The 20,533-nt window shown below is 45.2% G+C and overlaps 1 protein-coding gene across 5 annotated transcripts in view; it reads left to right on the top strand.

Annotated features, from left to right (window-relative positions):
• IRF2 (interferon regulatory factor 2) overlaps positions 1-20,533 on the top strand; it is an 82,886-nt gene that overhangs the window by 35,368 nt on the left and 26,985 nt on the right. For all 5 annotated transcript variants that reach the window (XM_080796251.1, XM_080796255.1, XM_080796254.1 and 2 more), the window contains exons 2-5: positions 7,008-7,100; positions 15,011-15,110; positions 16,335-16,511; positions 16,814-16,860. In XM_080796251.1, coding sequence (XP_080652377.1) covers positions 7,014-7,100; positions 15,011-15,110; positions 16,335-16,511; positions 16,814-16,860 — 411 coding nt within the window. In that variant the 5' untranslated portion in view covers positions 7,008-7,013. The remainder of the gene's footprint in view (positions 1-7,007; positions 7,101-15,010; positions 15,111-16,334; positions 16,512-16,813; positions 16,861-20,533) is intronic.

Here is a 20,533-nt window from a genome sequence, read left to right as displayed (position 1 = left end):
TGAGAGCAGTCGCCTCTGGCTCATCTCCTTGCCTCCGTTTGCCCCTGTGTGACTGCGGCACACGACTCATGTCAGGCGCACAGCCAGTATTTTTGGACCGTCTGTACAGAAGCTGGGTGATGGGGTACAAGCCTCTGTCCCTTTTCTAGGGGCTTAGGTGGCTGGGACATGGTTTCCTTTTCTTCCTTCCTTCCTTCCTTTTTTTTTTTTAAGTTACCTTTTCAAGCTATACTTTTCCTCCTCCCTAAAATGGGGATAATAGTGTGCAACTGATAACGGCCAGTGTGTGGGTGAGCGATGATTTCTGTAAACCACCCAGCCCGCGCTGCTCACCTGCTTACCTGCTCACCTGCTCGCTGATTCTCACGCAGCTCCGCCCACACCGGTGCCTAAGCCCGTTGCTCCGCCCACATCCGCAAACCCATCTTACCCGGTCCGGCCTCTGCCCTTTATACCAGCTTTCGCCTTTGCCTGGCTCGCTTGCCGCCCTGTCGTGCCTGCACTGTTCTTCCCCATCCCGGAAGCTCTAACTGTGCCGCAGAGCTTTGCCTTACCAACGCATCCCATGACGATTTATGGATTCCTCACGAACTAGTTCACGTAGTTGGCAATTACTCGTATACTGCCTTCTGATCTCTAGTGCAGTCTTTTATTATCGTAATTAGAGTATTATTAGGCGGCTTTATAGAATTTATGTCTCATGCCCCCAGTTAACTTACTAATTCCTTGAGGCTAGTGGTCGTGTCTCACACATCTCCTAATCCTCCCTAGCACTTAGCAGAGTTCCTTGCAATAAATGTGTGTTTAATAATAAATACTTGTCAATACCTTGGATGACTGGGCTGCCATAGGACGAGAGGGTCCACCGGTTAGAGCGGTGAGAGGTTTCGTAGATGAAAAGAGATTGGAGCTAGCTTTTGTTAGAAGGGCTGCATTTCTGTAGGCTGGTAGGAGGGGCGGGCACATGGCTGTGTGGTGACAAGAGCCCTGGCAGGTTACTAATAAGAACAGATCCGTGTTGCGGGTGCTGAAGAAACGGGATGGAGCGCTGCTGTGGTCAGACTCACGCTGAAGCCCCCATCTTTGCCGCATTGCACCCATACTCTCGCCTACCGTCTTCCCTAATTTTGACCCACCTCCTGGGCCCCTACAACTGGGAACTGATGAGCTGTGGGGCTGCTGTTTTTGCTGTAGCTCAGATTTTTGAAATAGCAGCTTTTTCTTTCAGTACGTTAGAGGCACCTTTCCATTGTCTTCTGTCTCCCGTGGCTTCTGCTGAGTAGCCGCCCTAAAGCTTCTGGGTCTTGGAGTTTTGTTATATGTTCTTTGAAGGTGATGCCTGTTTTTGCCCTCTGGCTGTCTTTTAAGATTTTTTGCTACGGTTTTGTTTTCCAGCATGCGTACTGTAGTGTGGTGTTATTTGTATTTGTCTCTTTGGGGTTTGTAGTAAATTATTAAATCTGTGGTTGAAAGATAACATTTTCACCTTTTGGTCTCTAAGTGCTTCATTTTGTTATTTCCTTCTGACCTGTCTTCTTCTTCTTGTTTTTTTTTTTTTTTTTTTTTTTTATCATGGTGTCTAATCTATTAGTAAACCCATCCGGTGAGTTCTTAACTTTAATTATTTGCCTTTTAGTCCTAGAATTTCTCTTTTCGCTTCTAGTTCTTGGCCAACGTTGTCCATCTTGTCTTGTTATGTAGGCGTACTTGTTTTAAAGGCTATTGAACACGTTAGGCATACTTGTCTCAAAAACTGTGTCTGAAAACTTTAGGTATCTGTGTATCCCTTAAATCTGTTTAAGACCTGTGTCTGAATCCCTGTGGGTCTGTTTTTATTGTCCATATTTCATTGATTTTTTATTTTGTTGTCTTTTATCCTTGTATTCTCAGCTATATTGATTGTGTGGATGAAAAACTCCAGAGATAATATAAATCCTAGGATAATGTTGTCTTCCTCAAGATATGATTACGTTTACTTCTGGGAGTTCCGGATCATTTTAATTTGATCAGGGATTGAAGTGATTCAAAGCTAGGCTTCTGTCTTTGCGGTTAGTCTATTTCCAGTTAGTTTTATCCCAAATGAAGCGTGTGTGTGTGTGTTTGGTTTCCAGCACTCCCTTTCCTACTTAGGTCCTGATCTTCACTTCTTGTCCCCCTTGGTCCCCCGAGTGAATGAACATGTCAGAAGCTTTGCTCAGTTTCTACATGCCCTGTAGCCTCCTATGGAGGAGTCAGCAGGTGCCCCAAGGCTGGGAGAAGAACGCCCCAAAGGTCAGGCTTACCTTCCTGGGTTTCTTTCTTTCCCCAGATCCTGCTCTCCTAATTCTTTACTGCCTTGTTAGTTCTCTGATTCTTCTAAACAGATTTTGAAAAACATGTTTTGTGTAGGTTTTCTTGTTGTTCGCCTTGAGAGTTAGGTCTGAATTACCTATTGTGTCTTTACCAAAAGCACACTGCCTCCCCCACCCAAGGATTTTATTATCTTAAATCCAGCAGGGATGTTTAGAAGTCTCTGGAACAGAACATTAACGTGATTTAAGTGGTATTTTAGGAAATTTAATATGTCAGTGGTATGCAAAACAGACAGGAGTTGGGAAAGGCTCAGTTAAAGTAGAAGAGTTAAAAGACCAACATAACTGAGTGCTTTCTAGAGTAAGAAAAAAGCAGGTGTTAGGGTTTCTGAAGCTTGGGTGTTTCAGGGAGATCAGAATGAGAGTCTTGGCTCTCCTACTGACTAGCAGATTGCCTTTCAGCAGTTCCTTTTCCTATCCTGTCATCTATAATATGGAACACTAAAGTTCCTACCTTCTAGGGTTGTAAGAATTACACGAGGAACTCAGAAAAACTCTGGTTTTAATGGGTTGGCATATAGTATGTGCTCAGTAAATAGTAACATTGCTGTTACGATTCCAAGATCCAAAATTCAGTTATCTAGGTTAAAATTCATGACTGCCATTACTGGCTCTGAGCACGACCCTACCATTGTCAACTTCACGGGGCGCTGTTCACTTCCTAGGAGTCTCAGGGAGTAGCTTGCATGTGTTCATGCAGCAACACTGGTGCCAGTAATATTCTAAATACCCACCGTGTACTGGACTGATGTAGAGGCTGATACCATGGTTTTAAAAGATGATCCCAGTCCCACATCTCAAAAGATTAATGATAGGTGATTTTAGAAAGTGCCTTTGTCGGGCTCGAGCGTAGATGCTTCATATTTTAGTCTTGAAGAGCCATAATTCCAGCATTTCACTTAAAAAAAAAAAGATTTATTTATTTATTTGAGAGAGAGCGAGAGAGCACATGCGATCAGGAGGGGGACAGAAGGAGAGGGAGAGAGAATCGTTAAGCAGACTCCCTACTGAGTGAGGAGCTGGATGTGGGGCTGGATCCCAGGACCCTGAGATCATGACCTGAGCTGAAATCAAGAGTCGGACCCTTAACTGACTGAGCCACACAGGCGCCCCAAGCATTTCACTCTTAAAAACAACCCAGTGTATAAGCATAGAAGCTTACACAAAAGATAAATCAGGTTATGAGCCTTCATGTCACAAAAGGATTCCTAGAGTCGTAGATCACTTGAGAAATTATCTTTTTGAAACCTCTCATTTTCCTACATCATTAGAGTGCGGACCAGAGGGTGGGTGACTAGCCCATGGAAACATGCCAGTAATGACAAGGTCAGGACTGGGACACGAGCGTCTTCGATTTCTGGTGGAATATGAGTCTCTTGCCAAAAATAGCACACGTCTTTGTCTTTTTTAACCTGTTCCACACCTTTCCCAACTCTGTTCAAGTTTCCTGTGGCCCATGGAACCGGGTGCCTATGGGAAACTTGCCTTCCAGAAGGAAGACCCATCTGTCACTGTGAATTTCATTGACAGAAGCTAGAAAATGCCTGCCAAGGAAGCCTCTTTTCTCAGTATCTAGCCTCTGACTCTCTGTGACTGTCCTCCTACCCTTTTAATCTTTGGAAATTTCATTTATTTTTTGTATCAAACTAAGTGATGAGTTTCTGGCGCGAGGCTCAATGTAGAATTCCACCTTCGCTTTCTTCTGCAGAGGTCAGGACGTGCATTCAACTTGTGATAGTCATGGGAGACCTATGTCAGATGGAACCTGTTTTCTTCTGTGTCATATGGCGAGACCACTGGTCATTCATTACCTGTTTAGTGTGTGGGACATAGGACCAGGCTGTAAGATCAAGTATAATTAGAGGAAGTAGCTTCATGTAAAAGGATCAGTTTTTTTTTCGGTGTGTAACTTTGGGGGAAGTCCTAGGTGTTTAAAACAAGACAAAATGTAGAACCTGAAATAAGAGAAGCCCTTTGTAACAGAGTTTGTCTACTCTGCTAAGGCGATACTTGCTATCTTTGCTTTTCCTAAAAATCTGCTTATGATGAATGACAGTCCTGACTCAAGATTTAGAACATTTTTTATGTGTGTGATTTCCACGGTATTTTGCCTAGGTAAGTGAGAGCCCGAGGTTTGGCTGAGCTGTGTCCTTGTTAGAAAGGCACAGCATGTAAATAAGGGATGGACCGGCAGGTGATACAGAACGTGATACTTTCAGCGTAATGGAGGGGGTCTGCCTGCCAGAATGACCAGAATGTGCTTTTCAGGAAGAGCACAGAAGAGCAGGTGGCTCATAATTAAAAATAGAAGTCAGTCTAGAGCCTTGCTCCTCAGCGTCTGGTCCAAGGACTTTGGAGCTTATTAGAAGTAGAGAATCACAGGGCTCACCTAGACCTGCCAAGTCAGTATTTGTGTGCCCGTTAAATATGGCCTACTACTGCGGCGTAGTGGTCTGGATTTTGGCATTGACTCTTCCCTTTGCTGTCCATAAAATCGATTGTATCATTCATTTTCATCAATCCCCAGTTTTCCCTCCAGTCTTGGGATGATGGCCATAACCCCGAGGCATAGTTTTTCAGGCCATGTCTCTGGCACCCTCCCTGTTGCCAACTGCTTTCTAGTATCGTTCTGTACGCAGGACTCTTCGTGTGGTATGGTCATCTCTTCCTTCCTGTCCCCTATTAGCCTAGGAGTTTTTAGACACTAGAGGATGTCTTGCCTGTTCCTGTTCCTGGAATATTGTTCTCAATAAATGATCTTGAAAAGGTGGATTGAATGCACGAGGGACTAGAATGACTTGCGAACCACTAAGAGGAGCGGTACCGGGGGGCCCCTTGGGGTCCCTGAGCTTCCTGTTACTTATCTCAAAGAATGGTGGCCTGAAGCCTCCACATGAGTGGACAGGGCCAACCAGCAATGACAGCCCAGCTTGGCTGACCTTCAGAACTGGCCTGGATCTTGTTTGAATACCTCCTGGGTGGAAGACAGTGTTTGGGCTTCCTAGGAATATAAAAAGACCTACAAGGGGTAGAGTTCCTGCTCTCAAAGAACTTAACAGTTTGGTTAGGAAGAGAGGAGTACACAGTGGAAGAGTTAATAGTTCAGGCAAGAGTCGGAACAGAATAAAGACAGCACGGCATGTCTGCGCTCAAGCAATGTTTGATTTTCAAATGAGCAGTGTAAGATCAGTGACTGTTGGGGAAGTCCAAGAGGAGGATTTCTTCAGGCTGGAGTGGTCTGGGAAGGCCTATGGAGAAGGAGGGCAGAAACTGGGTCTTGGAGGGGGGCGGGGAGGAGGGGCGGGGGCGGGGAGGAGGGGCAGGGCCTGGGAAGGAGGAGCAGAGAGCGTCGTGTGAGCAAGGATTCTGAGGAGGCACCTGCAACAGATCTGAACTGGGAGAGATGTTCAGGTTCTAGAGTCGAGTTCTAGAATGTCATCAGGCTATCGAGGCCAAGGCTGTGGTCACACATGGTTCACATAGTGATGCTCGCACGCTGGCATGAGCTGGGGGAGGCACGGAGGGGAGAGACGTTCCCTGCAAGCTAGAAGAGAGAGTGACTGAGACTTTGATCATTGCAACCCAAGTTCATCCCAATAGAATTTTCGGAGCTCGTTTTTGGAGGAAGAAATGAGTAAAGAAGGAAGACACAGCTAAGAGTTGAAAAGAAGATGATGTCGCATTGCCCGTGAAGTTTTCTAGAGGGGAGGCTTGAATGAAGCTCGTCTTTGCTTTGGAATCCCACATGCCATTTAGATTACATGCAAATACGATGAAGAGGAGTGCTAGACAGCCCTTCGTCAGTGACTGAACTCTGGATGTATTTGAGTGGCCAAGGGAAAGACTATCTAGAAATGTATCTGCAAGGAGGGAAGAGAGGCAGTGTGTGGGCTGGTGCAAGAACCGTGTTTAGACCAGGCAGCCATTTCCAGAGGGAAGGTTAGTTAAAGGAAAGGGAGGAGGAGCTCAGGTCAGAGGAACGTGGCCGTGATGGGAGACCCGTGAGGGAGGGAGCAAGAGAGGACATGAACCTGAGCCCCGAGCTGAAGCCAGGCCAAAGATGCCACTGGGCTCTGAAAGTAGATAGCATACCAAGTGAATGGATGCTCTTCGACATTCAAGTCTGAACATTTGTGGTTCAGAACATTTCTGTCACCTCGATGCCTGAGAGCCATGAGTTGGTTCTAAGCACTATTTCCCACAGCTGTTTTGCTGGGTCCACCCTGGGCTCTTGGAAAGGTAACACCCAAAGGTTACTTGTAAACTGCTGGTCCCCCCCAATACCCGCCTGATACACGGAAGGGGTCTGCTGTCAACACGACCAGGTTGGGATGGGGCTAAGATCTCTCTTTAGGCCGGGTCACTCGGGTGTCCAGGCTTTCTGCCAGTCCAGGCCGCCTACACCCAAGGAACCTTCTCAGCTGAGAGCAGGCTTAGCCCGAACCATCGCCCCACTGAGACGGCTCCTCGGGACTGAGTGTGTCCCAGCGGGCAGGGCCGCCTCACGCCCTGCCTGGCCCTTCGATCCCCTGACCACGTCAGCTGTGTGGTTTTGGGGAAGGGGACAGCGGAAGAGAGTCAGGCAGGGGTGTAGAACTTGTCAGACCTGACAGTCACTGGCAGAATTACCTAATGCTGTGTTTCTCTTCTGCAAAGGGTACCATGCCAGTGGAAAGGATGCGAATGCGGCCGTGGCTGGAGGAACAGATCAATTCGAATACGATACCTGGGCTGAAGTGGCTTAACAAGGTAAGTGTGCTGGTGCCTGTGTGTGTGTGTGTGTGTGTGTGTGTGTGTGAGAGAGAGAGAGAGAGAGAGAGGTACTTACTAAAAGATGTGCCTGGAAACGGCCAAAAAGTAAAATTGTGTTCTTTGTGTTCAAAATCTTATGCTTATTAATTACAAAACCAACCAACCTAAAATGATCTGTTATTCTTTAATGATTCTGACCCCCTTCCTTCTCTAAATGCCTCTCTTGCTTCTCCTGGCTATTCTAGGATTGGAGAACATGGAAACTCTGGGGTTCTGTGTTGGGAAGGAAACTTCTTGGCTCTCTTCTCAGTATTGTCTGTGTAAAGAGAACTTTCTGGTTTTTCGTCTTAAAAAAAAGTCTCCTCTTTTTATCATGAAACATGTGATGTGGTCCTAAGAAAGAAGGCTGTCATATACAACTTTCCATGTACACACACACACACACACACACACACACACATACATAGATCCTCCCTTACTTTACCAACCTCAGACTCTCAATCTAATTGATCCTACTTGTTAGAGGAGTGAAACAGGGAGAGAGTCGTTGTCAAAATAAAGAACACCTGAAAATATATAGTTATCGCCTAGGAAAGCCACGAATATGTCACGCCTTCTTTAAGAGGGCCCAAGGGAGAAGTTTCTCTCCCGCCACCAGGATTCTCGCAGTTTCCTCCGCATTTTCATCTCAAGGACCCGATGAATAATTCAGCTGGTCAGGCTTTCTCCTCGCATGGCGTGCTTGAGAGCCTCGAGCCTGATTGTGGCCCACTTCTAACAAGTGTGGAGGGTCCTGTAACATTGTGCTTACTCCTATCTCTCCTGGCTTTGTCTTATCTTTTCAGATATCTCTCGAGCCTTATTTCTTTTTCCCTCACCCACTTATTTTTTTTTTCCACTTATTTCAACTGTAATGGTATTGTATTTGAGTGCATCGGTTTCAGTGGGTCCTTTTCTGAAACAAGGTGGGGGTAACAAGTGAATGGAAATAAGTAAACCAAACACTCGCTCCATGGGAACTGGCCCCTTATCTCAAGGTCTCTCGGCAAATAGTTTCTTTTTCTAGGCATGCTATATCCATGGCGTTTCAGATTTGTATCCTGGAGGGGTTTTGTAATTAGCCTGCTCCAAAGACACAAACAAGAAGTCAGGTCGGGTCTTGGCCTGCTTGGTTAGCAGGCCACAGGTGGTGGGACAAGGAAGGGGCGGGGAGACTGTCATCAAGGAGAATTGAAGAAACATAGGGTACTCGATAATGATAATAATCATAAAAATTAATGCTTATGAAGTGCCAGGTGCTCCTCTAAGCGAGACACGTGCGTTGACTCACATAATCCCCACAATGGGGGAGATGCTGTGATGTTTTCCATTTTATAGACAAGGAAGCCAAGGCACAGAGACATTAAGTAGGATTATATATATATATATTTTTTTAAAGATTTTATTTATTTGACAGGAGAGATCACAAATAGGCAGAGAGGCAGGCAGAGAGAGAGGGGGAAGCAGGCTCCCTGCTGAGCAGAGAGCCCGATCCGGGGCTCGATCCCAAGACCCTGAGATCATGACCTGAGCTGAAGGCAGAGGCTTAACCCACGGAGCCACCCAGGCGCCGCAAGTAGGATTATGTTTAAAGAACAAAATGGCATCGCCTATATTCAATGTGACATTGAAACAGAAATTCCTGATTTCTGAAGAGAAGTAATTTTTTTTTTTTTTCTTTTTAAAAAGTACATCCACCAATTTTGGCTGCCTTGATGCAGGGGCAAACTTACCGTGTTGTCGCGTCCCCTGCACGAGAAGGCACTTGATATGGTGCAGTTAACTGTCCTTCTAGTAGGTTGAATTGTGCCTCCCACCCCCTCTCTCCACAAACGATATATCCACACCCTAGGCCCCAGAAACTGTGGGTGTGAGCTGACTTGGAAAAAGGGTCTTTGGAAAAGATGAAGCATCTCAGGATTACCCCGTAGTGTCTAGCTGGGCCGGTCCAATGACGAGTGGCCACGTAAGACAGAAGAGCAGAAGGCCGCGTGGAGACAGACGTTGAGATTACGGAGACGCAGCCATGAGCTAAGGAATGCCTGGGACCACCGGAAGCCGGAAGCGTCCAGGAAAGATTGTCTTTGCAGCCTCTGAGGGGAATGTGGCCCGGCCGACATCTTGGTTTTGGGTTTCTTTACAGCTTCTGAGGGGAATGCGGCCCTGCTGACGTCTTGCTTCTAAATTTCTGGCCTCCACACCTGTGGTAGGATGGATTTCTGTGGTGTAAGCTGCCCGCTTTGTGGCAGTTGTTAGGAGAGCTCTGAGAAACGAATGCACCTTCCTACGGTTGCTTCCTCACTGGGACTCTCCATTAAGACACTTTTTCTTCCGTCCGCTCTGTCCGTGTTTTTCTGATAGATGCCTGGAAAGGGTGTGGGAACACTTGGGCCCTCATAGGTGACCCTCCCAGCCCCTGGCTTGGGAGGTCTCTTCTAGCGGGAAGGGAAAGGAGACCCCTGACCTACCTGGTCTGGCCTCAACGTGAGCGGACTTTGGCTTTGGGGGGGCCGGGGGACCGGTCAGGCAGGCCGTGCACGGGCCTGGGCGGAATGTGCCTGTGGCTGTGTCTGCACGTGCAGGCAGGGCTGTCCCGGTCATGTGGACGTTTTCTCTCCATACCTATACCTCCTCAGGCCATCTTTTTATAGGTTTCTATTAACTTTGGCTTTGGCATTCTTCTGCCCATGTAAAGATTTCACTGGAGACCTTACTGTTGTTTCCTGCTGCTTCTTTTTTTTTTTTTTTAAGAGTTTATTTATTTATATGAGAGAGAGCAGGGGGTGGGTAGAGGGAGAAGGAGAAGCAGACTCCCCACTGAGCAGGGAGCCCGATGCAGGGCTCCATCCCAGGACCCCAGGATCATGACCTGAGCTGAAGGCAGAGGCTTAACCCACTGAGCCACCCAGGCGCCCCCTATTATTTCCTTCTTATTCAGAAGCATTCTGCCTAAGAATCCCTGATGGTGTGTTGAGTGGTTTGAGGTCTTTGTAAAATCTCTTCTCCCACTGAAGACTGGTTATAACTCAGAAATCACTGTGGAGCTTTGTTACTCACTTATGCCTTAGCTGCCTTGTTCGGAATGTGTTGGTTTTGGGGGTGAAGTACTCCGTGCTGGACGGCCCTGGCGGGCGGGCCAGGCCTGTCTTGAATGTTGCTGCTCGCTGGCTCGGTGCTAGGCCACCTGAGGAAGTTCTGGGTGAGCACTGTTCCATGAGTAAATGGGAGAACGATGTGTACTTGAAGAGGAGCAACATTGGTGACCGTGTCTTTGTTCCGTGAAGATAATTGGACTTAAGAACATTGGGTTGGCAGTTGGCATGTTTCTGTCAAGTGGAGAGTCCGTCGTATTTGGGACATTCTTAGTAAGAGACAGATAGGTGGTTAATAAATGCCTTAAATTGGTCTCCATCTGCATGCTGAGGAGGACGGCGATGGCACGTGTCCTCTGAGGGAGCAGTGAAGAAGTTTGGCGAAGAAGCATTAGCACAAGCTCATGCAGAAGGCCTTGACTTGGGCCCGTTATTTCTTATTATGAGTATGTATAAACATACATGGCAGGTTTGAATTGTCTAATGACTAGAAAGAATAGTATAGCAAATTCTCATGTGGTTTCAAAATTCACATTCAGATTTAAAGATTATTGACATTTAGCATATTCATGTGGGCGGGGGCATTTGAAAGCGACTCTGACAGCATATGTCTGTCTATAAGACTTAAGACTATTTTCTATATATTCACAATACCAGTATCAATCGACTAACCATAGATTACTCCTCATTAACCATAACTTTTAATATCATCACCACACATCCATATTCAGCATGCCTTGTGTGTTCCCCAGAATGTGTTTTTTACAATTGATCTGTTCAGTCAGAATCCAGAGAAGGCTGTTCAGACTTGAAGTGTCTCCTTGATTGTCCCGATTATGAACAGTAGCCCCTCCTTTTTTTTTTTTTCCCCTTCTTGCCTTTGACTTGTCGAAGAGACCAGGTCCGTGCTGGGTTGGTCCAAGTGATTGCTTGTGGTTTCTCTGGGCCATTTCTTGAGGAATGAAGGAGGCAGCCACAACCAGGTTCGTTGTTTCTCTTGAAGCTCTGATCGATTTCCACTCTGGTTATTGATGTACTCATTGCATGTAGGAGATCAGCCTGGACCCTGGGGGCCGAGGCCACTCCCCAGGCCTATGGCGTCACCAGGTAGTTTCAGACTTTATCCTTCTGTTCACTTTGAAAGCAGGCTCGTGCTTGTCTAAATGTTAGTTCATCTCAGAACAAGGTGAGGAGCCCCAGCAAAAACAGCAGAGTAAATTTGAACATCTTCTAAATACTGGGGGAGAGAAGAGGCAGAGGAAATGAAGAGAGCTAGTTGCCACTTAGGGCCAAGGTATGTTCTGCATTCCTCAAGATAATCGTAAATGTTCTTGTCAACTCAAGCACTGCTTCTCTCTCCTTCCTTCAGGTGGGCACAGTCCTCTCTTTATAAACATGGGTTGAGTCTAGAACATGCTGTCCCTCCAAACACGGTGTGAACAGCCTCTGTGAATGGGGCACCCAGGGCTTCTGGTAGCACAGACTGATGGCCCGGGGTTCACACAGACACAGAGCAACGCCGTCACCATCCTATAGGACACACTGATCGAAGACCAGAATGTTTGCTGCTCAGAATCTCTTCCAGTTTTACCTTCTTTGTCTTTTCGGCATCATCTTAAAAAAAAAAAGAGAGAGAGAGATGTGATATGTTTAGTAGCAGTTTATTTTTTGCAATATGAAAAACTAGTTAAAAGTTACACGTATTAAGGAGGGCACATATTGCATGGAGCACTGGGTGTGGTGCATAAACAATGAATTTTGGAACACTGAAAAGAAATAAAATAAAATTTAAAAAAAAGATAAGGAAGAAAAATAAATTCTGTTATAACCCCCCCCCCCAAAAGTTACACGTGGTTTCTGTTTAATTTACCACTTATCTATTTTTGAATGTGCAATTTGGTGGACTTGTCTGCTCACAATGTTGTCTACAGTCATCATCACTATAATCCCAGAATTGTCATCACCCCAAAAGGAAACACTTGGCCATTAAGCAGTCACTTTCCATTGCAAAACATTTCACATCCTTTCCTTCTGCAAAAGCATTCACTAATCTGCTTTCTGCCTCTTTGGATTTAAGTGGAACCGTTCACGATGTGGCCTTTTGTAGAAAGCTTCTTTCACTGAACGTGACGTTCAAGGGTCATTCGTGTTGTGGCACCTGTTAATACTGCATTCCTTTTTGTGACTGAATAATATTCCATTTTATGCATGTACAACATTTCCTTTATCCATTCATCAGTTGGTGGACATTTGGCTAGTGTGAGCAGTGCTGTTTGGAACATTCATGTATAAATACTTGTTTCAACGCCTGTTTATAAGTCTTTGAGTGAAATTACTGGGTCATGTGGGCATTCTGTGTGTATTGAAGAATAGCCAAATTGGTTTCCACAGCGTCTGTGCTGGGCGACATTCCCACCATTGCTGTTTCTCCACCTCAGTACCGCCAACTTATTATTTAATTATTTAAATAATTTAATCTAGCCACCCTGGGGGTAGGAAATGGTATCTCGTTGTTGTTTGTTTGTTTTTTTTTTAATATTTTATTTATTTATTTGACAGACAGATCACAAGTAGGCAGCGAGGCAGGCGCAGAGAGAGAGGAGGAAGCAGGCTCCCCGCCCAGCAGAGAGCCCGATGCGGGGCTCGATCCCAGGTCCCTGGGATCATGACCCGAGCCGAAGGCAGAGGCCTCAACCCACTGAGCCACCCAGGCGCCCCTCGTTGTTGTTTTGATTGGCACTGGCCTGATGCTTCGCAATGTTCGGTGTCTTCATGTGCTTATTGGCCATTTAGTTACCGTCTTTCGAGAAAGGTCCCCTCAGACCTTTTGCCCAGGAAAGATGATCCGTGGGTGCATGGTAGATAATTGCTAGGTTTAGCTGCTCTGTTTGTGGGTTCGTGATTTGGGCACAGTTTCTGTGAGACTTGATTTGGTAGGGGTGTGTGTGAGAGCATGCATGTGTGCATGTAACTGCACACGTGCAAATGCTTAAAAGACCCACTTACCAGCATCAACTTTGCGTTTCATGAGCTAGGCTTTAGATTGTGTCCCCTCTGAACTCCCCTGACCTACAAAAATGTGCAACAGCAGGTTCTATAAAGGGTCTGCCTGTTTAAGTGTAAACTGTTAGATCTGGTTGCTCTTTCGGGAAAAGTTTCTCTCACCAAAATAAATTTATTTTTTTCATTTTCATGTGACCATTAAAAACTGCCTTAAATGATTTTGCGCTCTGATTTTCATCTACGTTAAAAAATAAAATTTCCCTCAGCCCTTGGCTGATCACTGCTCTTTGGAAATGGCTAACCTGAAACTGCACTATCTCGGTGGGTGAGGCAGACTGAATGAGGAGGGATTTATGAAAAGTCTCTTGCTTTCAGTTCTTTATTAACTTCAGTTTTAAATACAGTAGAATGTTCCCTTTTAACGGTTTTTGGGGAACTCTCAAATATTCTGAAATATTTTTAGTTCAGGCTTCTATAGAGGCATCAAGTCCCTTTGGGGTCAGTTGGGATCATTTCTATCTTTCGTTGTGTGAGAGACCAAAGTGGTGGAAAATCCCTACTGACATTTTCTTTCCTCCCCCAGATCCCCATACCTAGAAACTACCTGAACTACCTTTAGGGCTTAAAAATGGACAGTTTTCCTGGGCTTGGTTTCCACAGAAGTCAAGACAACAGATGTGTCATAAGATGGGAAACCTCATTCTGACCACTGGGAGACAATGTGTGGTGTGATACAGTGATTGAATACGGATGGGATCACGTGGCCTGGTTTTGAATTCAGATGCCTGCTACCATCATTTCCTTGGCCATAGAATCTAATTCTGTTCCTCAGTTTCCTCACCAGTAGGACAGAGATAATGACGTCCCTAGAGCTCTGTAGGTTCTTGCAAAAAATGAAACGGAGACCACGTTGAACACATGGGCGGTCACATGTAAAGTGCCATGGGAAATCATTAACTGCTGAGAGTGGTGGGAGAGAGCTGGTTGAAGAAGTTGCACATGAGTGTGACTTTGTTTCCAAAGCACTGGTTTCTAATCCTGTGTTTAAAGGCCAGGGCTGATGGAAGCTATTTTGAGTTACCTCTTGAGCAGTAAAAGAGATGGAAAATGGTCTATTGTAGAAATTGTACCAAGAGACTTTTCTCTAAAAAGTAGTATCTCCACACATTTAATACATCTTTATTTGCATTTCTAGCTGTTTCATGCAGGGCAGTAGACCCAATCTTTTTCCGTTGGCTGCACAGTAGATTGAGGTATTTGATCTCTGTGGCAGTGACCTCGGATAATCCCGATTTCCCTTTAGGAGCACACATGGGCGTAATTTTGGAAAGTTGCCTAAGTTTTAATTTACCTAAGGCAACTGGAGTTCCTCTCTAGCAAATGATGGAAACCAACGATAACAATAAGCATTAGAGGTTTCGGTCAGTGGCCAGTTCCCTGTGGTCCTTTAAGGAAAAATGGCACAGATAACAGAACACATTGGCATATCCCAAAATCAAATCCTCTGACCTTGGAATGCATTCCTATTCTGCCAGACTCCACAGGACTCTGAATCTCTCCTGAATGGGCTGTCAAGAGCTGGAGTCCAGTGGGGGAGGCGGGTTTGGTTCCTAGTGGATTTTACTGTAGACGCCCCGCAAACCCAGTGTCACGTAGGAGAGCATCTTACTGGCTAGGATATAAGAACCTTCTGCAAAGGTGGCCTGAACCCCATGGCTGTGGGTTTCTTTTTTTTTTTTTTTCATTTTTTTACTTTTTTTTTTTTTTTTTTAGGAAAAGAAGATTTTCCAGATCCCTTGGATGCACGCGGCTAGACATGGGTGGGATGTTGAAAAAGATGCGCCCCTCTTTAGAAACTGGGCAATCCACACAGGTATTAAAGCCCCCACATGGGGCACAGAAGTAGACAGTTGTTTACTGTTGATTTCATGCCTTCTTTTTTTTTTTTCTTTTATAAAGATTTTATTTATTAGAGAGAACAAATGGGTGGTGGAAGGGGCAGGAGAAGGAGAAGCAGACTCCACAATGAGCAGGGAGCCCGGCGCAGGACTCGATCCCAGGACCCCAGGATCATGACCTGAGCTGCAGGCAGACGCTTAACTGACTAGGCCACCCGGGCGCCCCAGTGTCTTTTTTTTTTTAATTTTTCTTTTTGGAGCTATAACGGACAAATAAAATTGTAAGAGAGTTAAAGTATACCACGAGATGATTTGACGTCTACACTATGACAAGATTCCCCCCATCAAATTAATTAACACCTCTATCACCTCTCATATTTACCTTTTATTATCTTTTGTTTTGGTGAGAATGTTGATGTTCTACTCTCTTAGCAAATTTCGATTACACAGTACAGTGTTAACCATTGAAAATATTTTCTTTTTTACTATACACATAAGGCTTATGGCCTTGTGAAGACAGCTCTGAAAAACCTGTGGCTTGTCCCCAGGCACAGCCAGGACCAGGGGGGCATGAACTTCCTCACTCAGAAGGGATGCTTTGCTCAGAAGTGACACTTAGTCCTTAAATTTCCTGTGAATGTGGGGTTCTTTTTTTTTTGTGAATGTGGGGTTCTGATCATGTTCCCCATAAACTTACTTGTTCTGGAGTGGTAAACTTGGTTTGAATTTCTCTCTCCAAAACATAGTCAAGAATATATTTATTTATAACAGAATTTAAGGAGGGAAGGCTATTTACAGGAATTAGACTTTTTACTAATATTTGAGAGTTTGATGAAAAAGGGACGCTCTAGTTACCTGGGCTTGAAGACCTCCCCAGCCTGCCAGCTTTCTCTGTTACTTACCTTGACTCTCCATTCTACCATTATTAGTTTTTTTCTGAAGCTGTTAGGTAGAGCTGGGGTGTCCGGTTTGTCCCAGTTTGCACAGAACTGTCTAGGTTTTAAAACAAAAATTCTCACATCTCAGGAATTCAGTCTCGGTCCCAGACAAAGCAGCATGGCTGGTCACTGTAGTAGTCTGGAATTAAAAAGGGATGTCTGCACTATCTGGCCAGCAAGCCTATATGTTTCCAGAAACTTCTACGCTCTATTTTTCCCTGCTCTTTTTCTTAACCTTCATTCTTTTGGCTCTTTTGTTAGGAAAGCATCAGCCCGGAGTAGATAAACCTGATCCCAAAACATGGAAGGCGAATTTTCGATGTGCCATGAACTCCTTGCCTGACATTGAAGAAGTCAAGGATAAAAGTATAAAGAAGGGAAACAATGCATTCAGAGTATACCGGATGTTGCCCTTATCTGAGCGACCTTCGAAGAAAGGTAGATATTTACTAACTAAAACAATGGTCACGTCATATATATTGTAGTACCTCTGTGGTTTCTTTATTTCCACATCTGTGGTCACTCCGAGGGGAGAACAGTTGCTCATACTGTGGGTGATAGTCCTCCCCTGTCTGGCTAGGGGAAGTGACCGTCAGGTTGCTGAAGGTGATCAGAGGAACTTGGCCATGTGTCGGTGAAAGCACGTACAGTTTCATTGAAAGTTCCAGAAAGAATTGAGGGGCAACCGTGCTCTGTATATTCTTCATGAATTAACCTCAGACTGTTTTTTGTTGCCACAGGAAAGAAACCAAAGACAGAAAAAGAAGACAGAGTCAAGCACATCAAGGTAATCTTTGTTGTTCAGAGAGAAAGCCAAAGTTTGACCATATTAATGATTCCTATTCTGTCTCATAAAAACAAGCAACATGATCACTGTGAAGTATATCTTTCTTTTTTGGCTCTTGTGTTGTATGTGCTTTTCATGTCTCCTCTTTGGCTTATCCCCTAGCACAGACTCTGGTACCTGTATCCCCTGCTTAATCCAGTGTCACTGAGCAGTTTATGAATGAAGTCGCAAATTCACACTGAGCTGGACTCCAGCCTCCATCTGGTCCCCACGACTATTGCCAGCTGGTCCCTTAGTTCTAGCTGAGCTCCAGCAACCAGCTACAATCTGACGATATCATTATGTTTTCAGGCTCGTAAATAGACCTTAAAGTCTATTAAGTATTATATACTTATGTTAAAATGTATCATCTCTGTGTTCTGCTTATATTCCATGACAGGCCCTAAGGTTGGGGGCACAGAGTTCTGTTCGGACACCCTGTCCGTGTGGTTCTCACTAGTCTCTCTATGCCCCACCTCAGAACTAACTCTCGAGACTCCCCAAGCCTTTCCATAGGGGTGTGTGTGTGTGTGCACATGCGTGTGCGAGCCTTTCAGTAAGCTGTGTGGTCTGGAACCCCCTGTGGTGTGAGGGTCTTTGTGCCTACGTGGCATGGCCTTGTTAAACAGTCAGAGAATAGCTAAATACCCGTGCCAAATTGAGGATGGCTGAGAGGAGAGCAGACACTACACTCCCAGGCCTACAGACCGTCAGAGATCGTCGATAGGGCTCACGGCACTTGCTTTGCAGATGGAGAAACTGAGTTCAAGGGAGTTGAGTGATATGTCCAAGGGCAGTGGCACATGTGGCCAAAGTGGCATGGTCCTTTAGAACTGAACTTAAAGGTGATGCCAACTATTCTTTTTTTTTTTTTAATTTTTTAAAAAAGATTTTATTTGTTTATTTGACACACAGAGAAAGATCACAAGTAGGCAGAGAGGCAGGAAGAGAGAGAGGGGGAAGCAGGCTCTTCTCTGAGCAGAGAGCCCGATGCAGGGCTCGATCCCAGGACCCTGAGATCATGACCTGAGCCAAAGGCAGAGGCTTAACCCACTGAGCCACCCAGGCGCCCAATGCCAACTATTCTGATTCCTAAGCCAGAATCGCTGTTGGAGAAACAACCCCAACTGTCCAGATAGTATGGTGTTTAAAAACAAGCCAGTTAGTCCCAGGAGACAAAATATAACAGTATTTACTTCTGAGATAGAGGGAGACTTGTGAAGGTGGGTAGAATTTGAGGGGCAGCTGAGATAGACTGTTAAAGTTTCAGAAGTGCTCATCTTCCCGTCAGAGTGGAAAACAAATACTTTCAGCAGAATATTTCAGAAGTGACATGTCCAGTTTCATCCTAAATATTTTTAGTTTGCGACTTATTTTAAATATAGCACAGTACTGAGGCCCAATTTTGTTCTAACTTTTTTATTGTGGAAAAATTTTGTATGCACAAGAAGGAGACAACAGAGGAGAATTTGCCCTGTGGCCATCACCCCAATTTCCACATTAATAGCTCGGGACTTTTTTGTTTCAGGAGTGGGTGCCGCCATTCATGTCCCTGCAGCCCATGAGAATGGCCAATATTCAGCCATTTTTGATTCAAAGAAACCATTTCGTATGGTTCAGTGCACTATTTTAAAGCAGATCCCATATCATATGATTTTTTCCCCAATAACTGGTTCAATTACCTTCAGAATATGGACACTCTTTAAAAATAACACAGTAGCATTATTGCAGCTGAAGAATTAACAGTAATTCCTCAGTCTCTTCAAATATCGTAAAAAATAGTCAGTGTTCAGATTTCCAGTTGTCTCATAAATGATGTCATATTTATACAGTCTGTTTACTGGAATTAAAATCCATGTAAGGTTCACACATTTTGTCTCTTATGTTTTATTTTATTTTATTTTTATTTTTTTAAAAAACATTTTATTTATTCATGAGAGACAGAGAGAAAAAGGGAGGCAAAGGCAGGGGGAGAAGCAGACTCCCCACTGAGCAGGGACACCCCCCCCCATGTGGAACTCGATCCCAGGACCCTGGGATCACAACCTGAGCTGAAGGCAGATGCTTAACTGACTGAGCCCCTCCAGGTGCCCCTCTTAAGTTTTCTCTTAATCTGTAGGTCTCCTATAACATCACTTTTTATTTATTTATTTATTTTTAAAAAGATTTTTTATTTAATTATTTGACAAAGACACAGCGAGAGAGGGAACACAGACAGGGGGAGTGAGAAAGAGAGAAGCAGGCTTCCCACTCAGCAGGGAGCCCAACATGGGCCTTGATCCCAGGACTCTGGGATCATGACCTGAGCCAAAGGCAGATGCCCAACGACTAAGCCACCCAGGGGCCCTAACATCACTTTTTAAAAAAATTCATTTTTCTGGGCACCTGGGTGGCTCAGTGGGTTAAGCCTCTGCCTTTGGCTTAGGTCATGATCCCAGGGTCCTGAGATCGAGCCCCACATCAGGCTCCCTGCTTAGCGGAGAGCCTGCTTTTCCCTCTCCTTCTGCCTGCCGCTCTGCGTACTTGTGCTCTCTATCTCTCTGTCAAATAAATAAAATCTTTTTTAAAAATTAATTTTTCCTTGCAATTGAAAAAAAACCCCACTAGTTATTATTTGTATCAAGTTTCCCAGAGTTGGGATTTTTTGCGGGGTCCTGCACTTTAATGAATATTGTTTAGTCAGAAAAGTATGACTTCCCCACAAATAGGCGACTTGGAAGACTTTGCTGCAATCTTGAGTATGACTGTGTCGTATTTACTACCATTTTCATAGCATCTAGCTCAGTGCCTGGTACAGAACAGATAATCAGTACATACTCGGTCACTAAGTAGATGCGTAGATAGAGATAACGCGTGAGGCCAGAGACGGGTGTTATATCACAGCACAGATTTAATTTCCTCATCTCAGTTAATAGACAGTGAGAAGGGAGTAACCGACCTTCGCCGTCAGCAAACCTTGCTCAAACATGCCTCCCGTGCCCCATCGAATATCAGATCCCACAGTAAGAGAACACCATCAGTTTAGGTCTGTCTGAGCAAGAAAAACTGCTTGCGGTGAGACCCTGGCCCACACTTGATGACAAGGCACATTCTGTTTCAGGGCTGGGGACATCCGAGGAGATGCGCGTCTTCGAGTTGATGACGCGGGCTGTTCTCATAAGCGCGGGATGTGGCGGTGTCTTCCGTATGGCCGCACAGTTGAGCAAGGGGTGGAAGGGACAGCCCCGGGCGAGGCTTGGCCATGGTGGCCCAGGGAGGCGAGCGAGAGCCCCCAGCAAAGTGTATACCGTGAAATCCTCCGGTGACAACAGTGTGGTTAATACCTGAGACTTGTCCCAGAGGGACATTGTCCCTTCAGCAGAAGGCAGGCGGTTCATCAGAAAGAGGCACAGCCTCACTTCTGACTTTAAATCTGCTTGTATCTGTCCCCTAGTGTGGCCTCTGAACGTAGATAAGGCCAGTAGCCTTCCCAAGCTCTGTGGCTCCCGACAGCGAACGCCTTCGCGTTCACAAAATGTTTCGGTAGAACGTTTCCCAGCAGATCTCTCCACCTTGTCTGGAATTGTACAGTTGAAGGACTTTATCCTTATCGAGCTATTAATACATTACTTTTTGTTGTCACAGTGCCCAAGCT

Source organism: Martes martes (genome assembly GCF_963455335.1).
Source record: "Martes martes genome assembly, chromosome: 2".
NCBI lineage: Eukaryota > Metazoa > Chordata > Mammalia > Carnivora > Mustelidae > Martes > Martes martes.
Note: the sequence above shows the minus strand (reverse complement) of the source record. Positions and strands in the feature narration are given on the sequence as shown.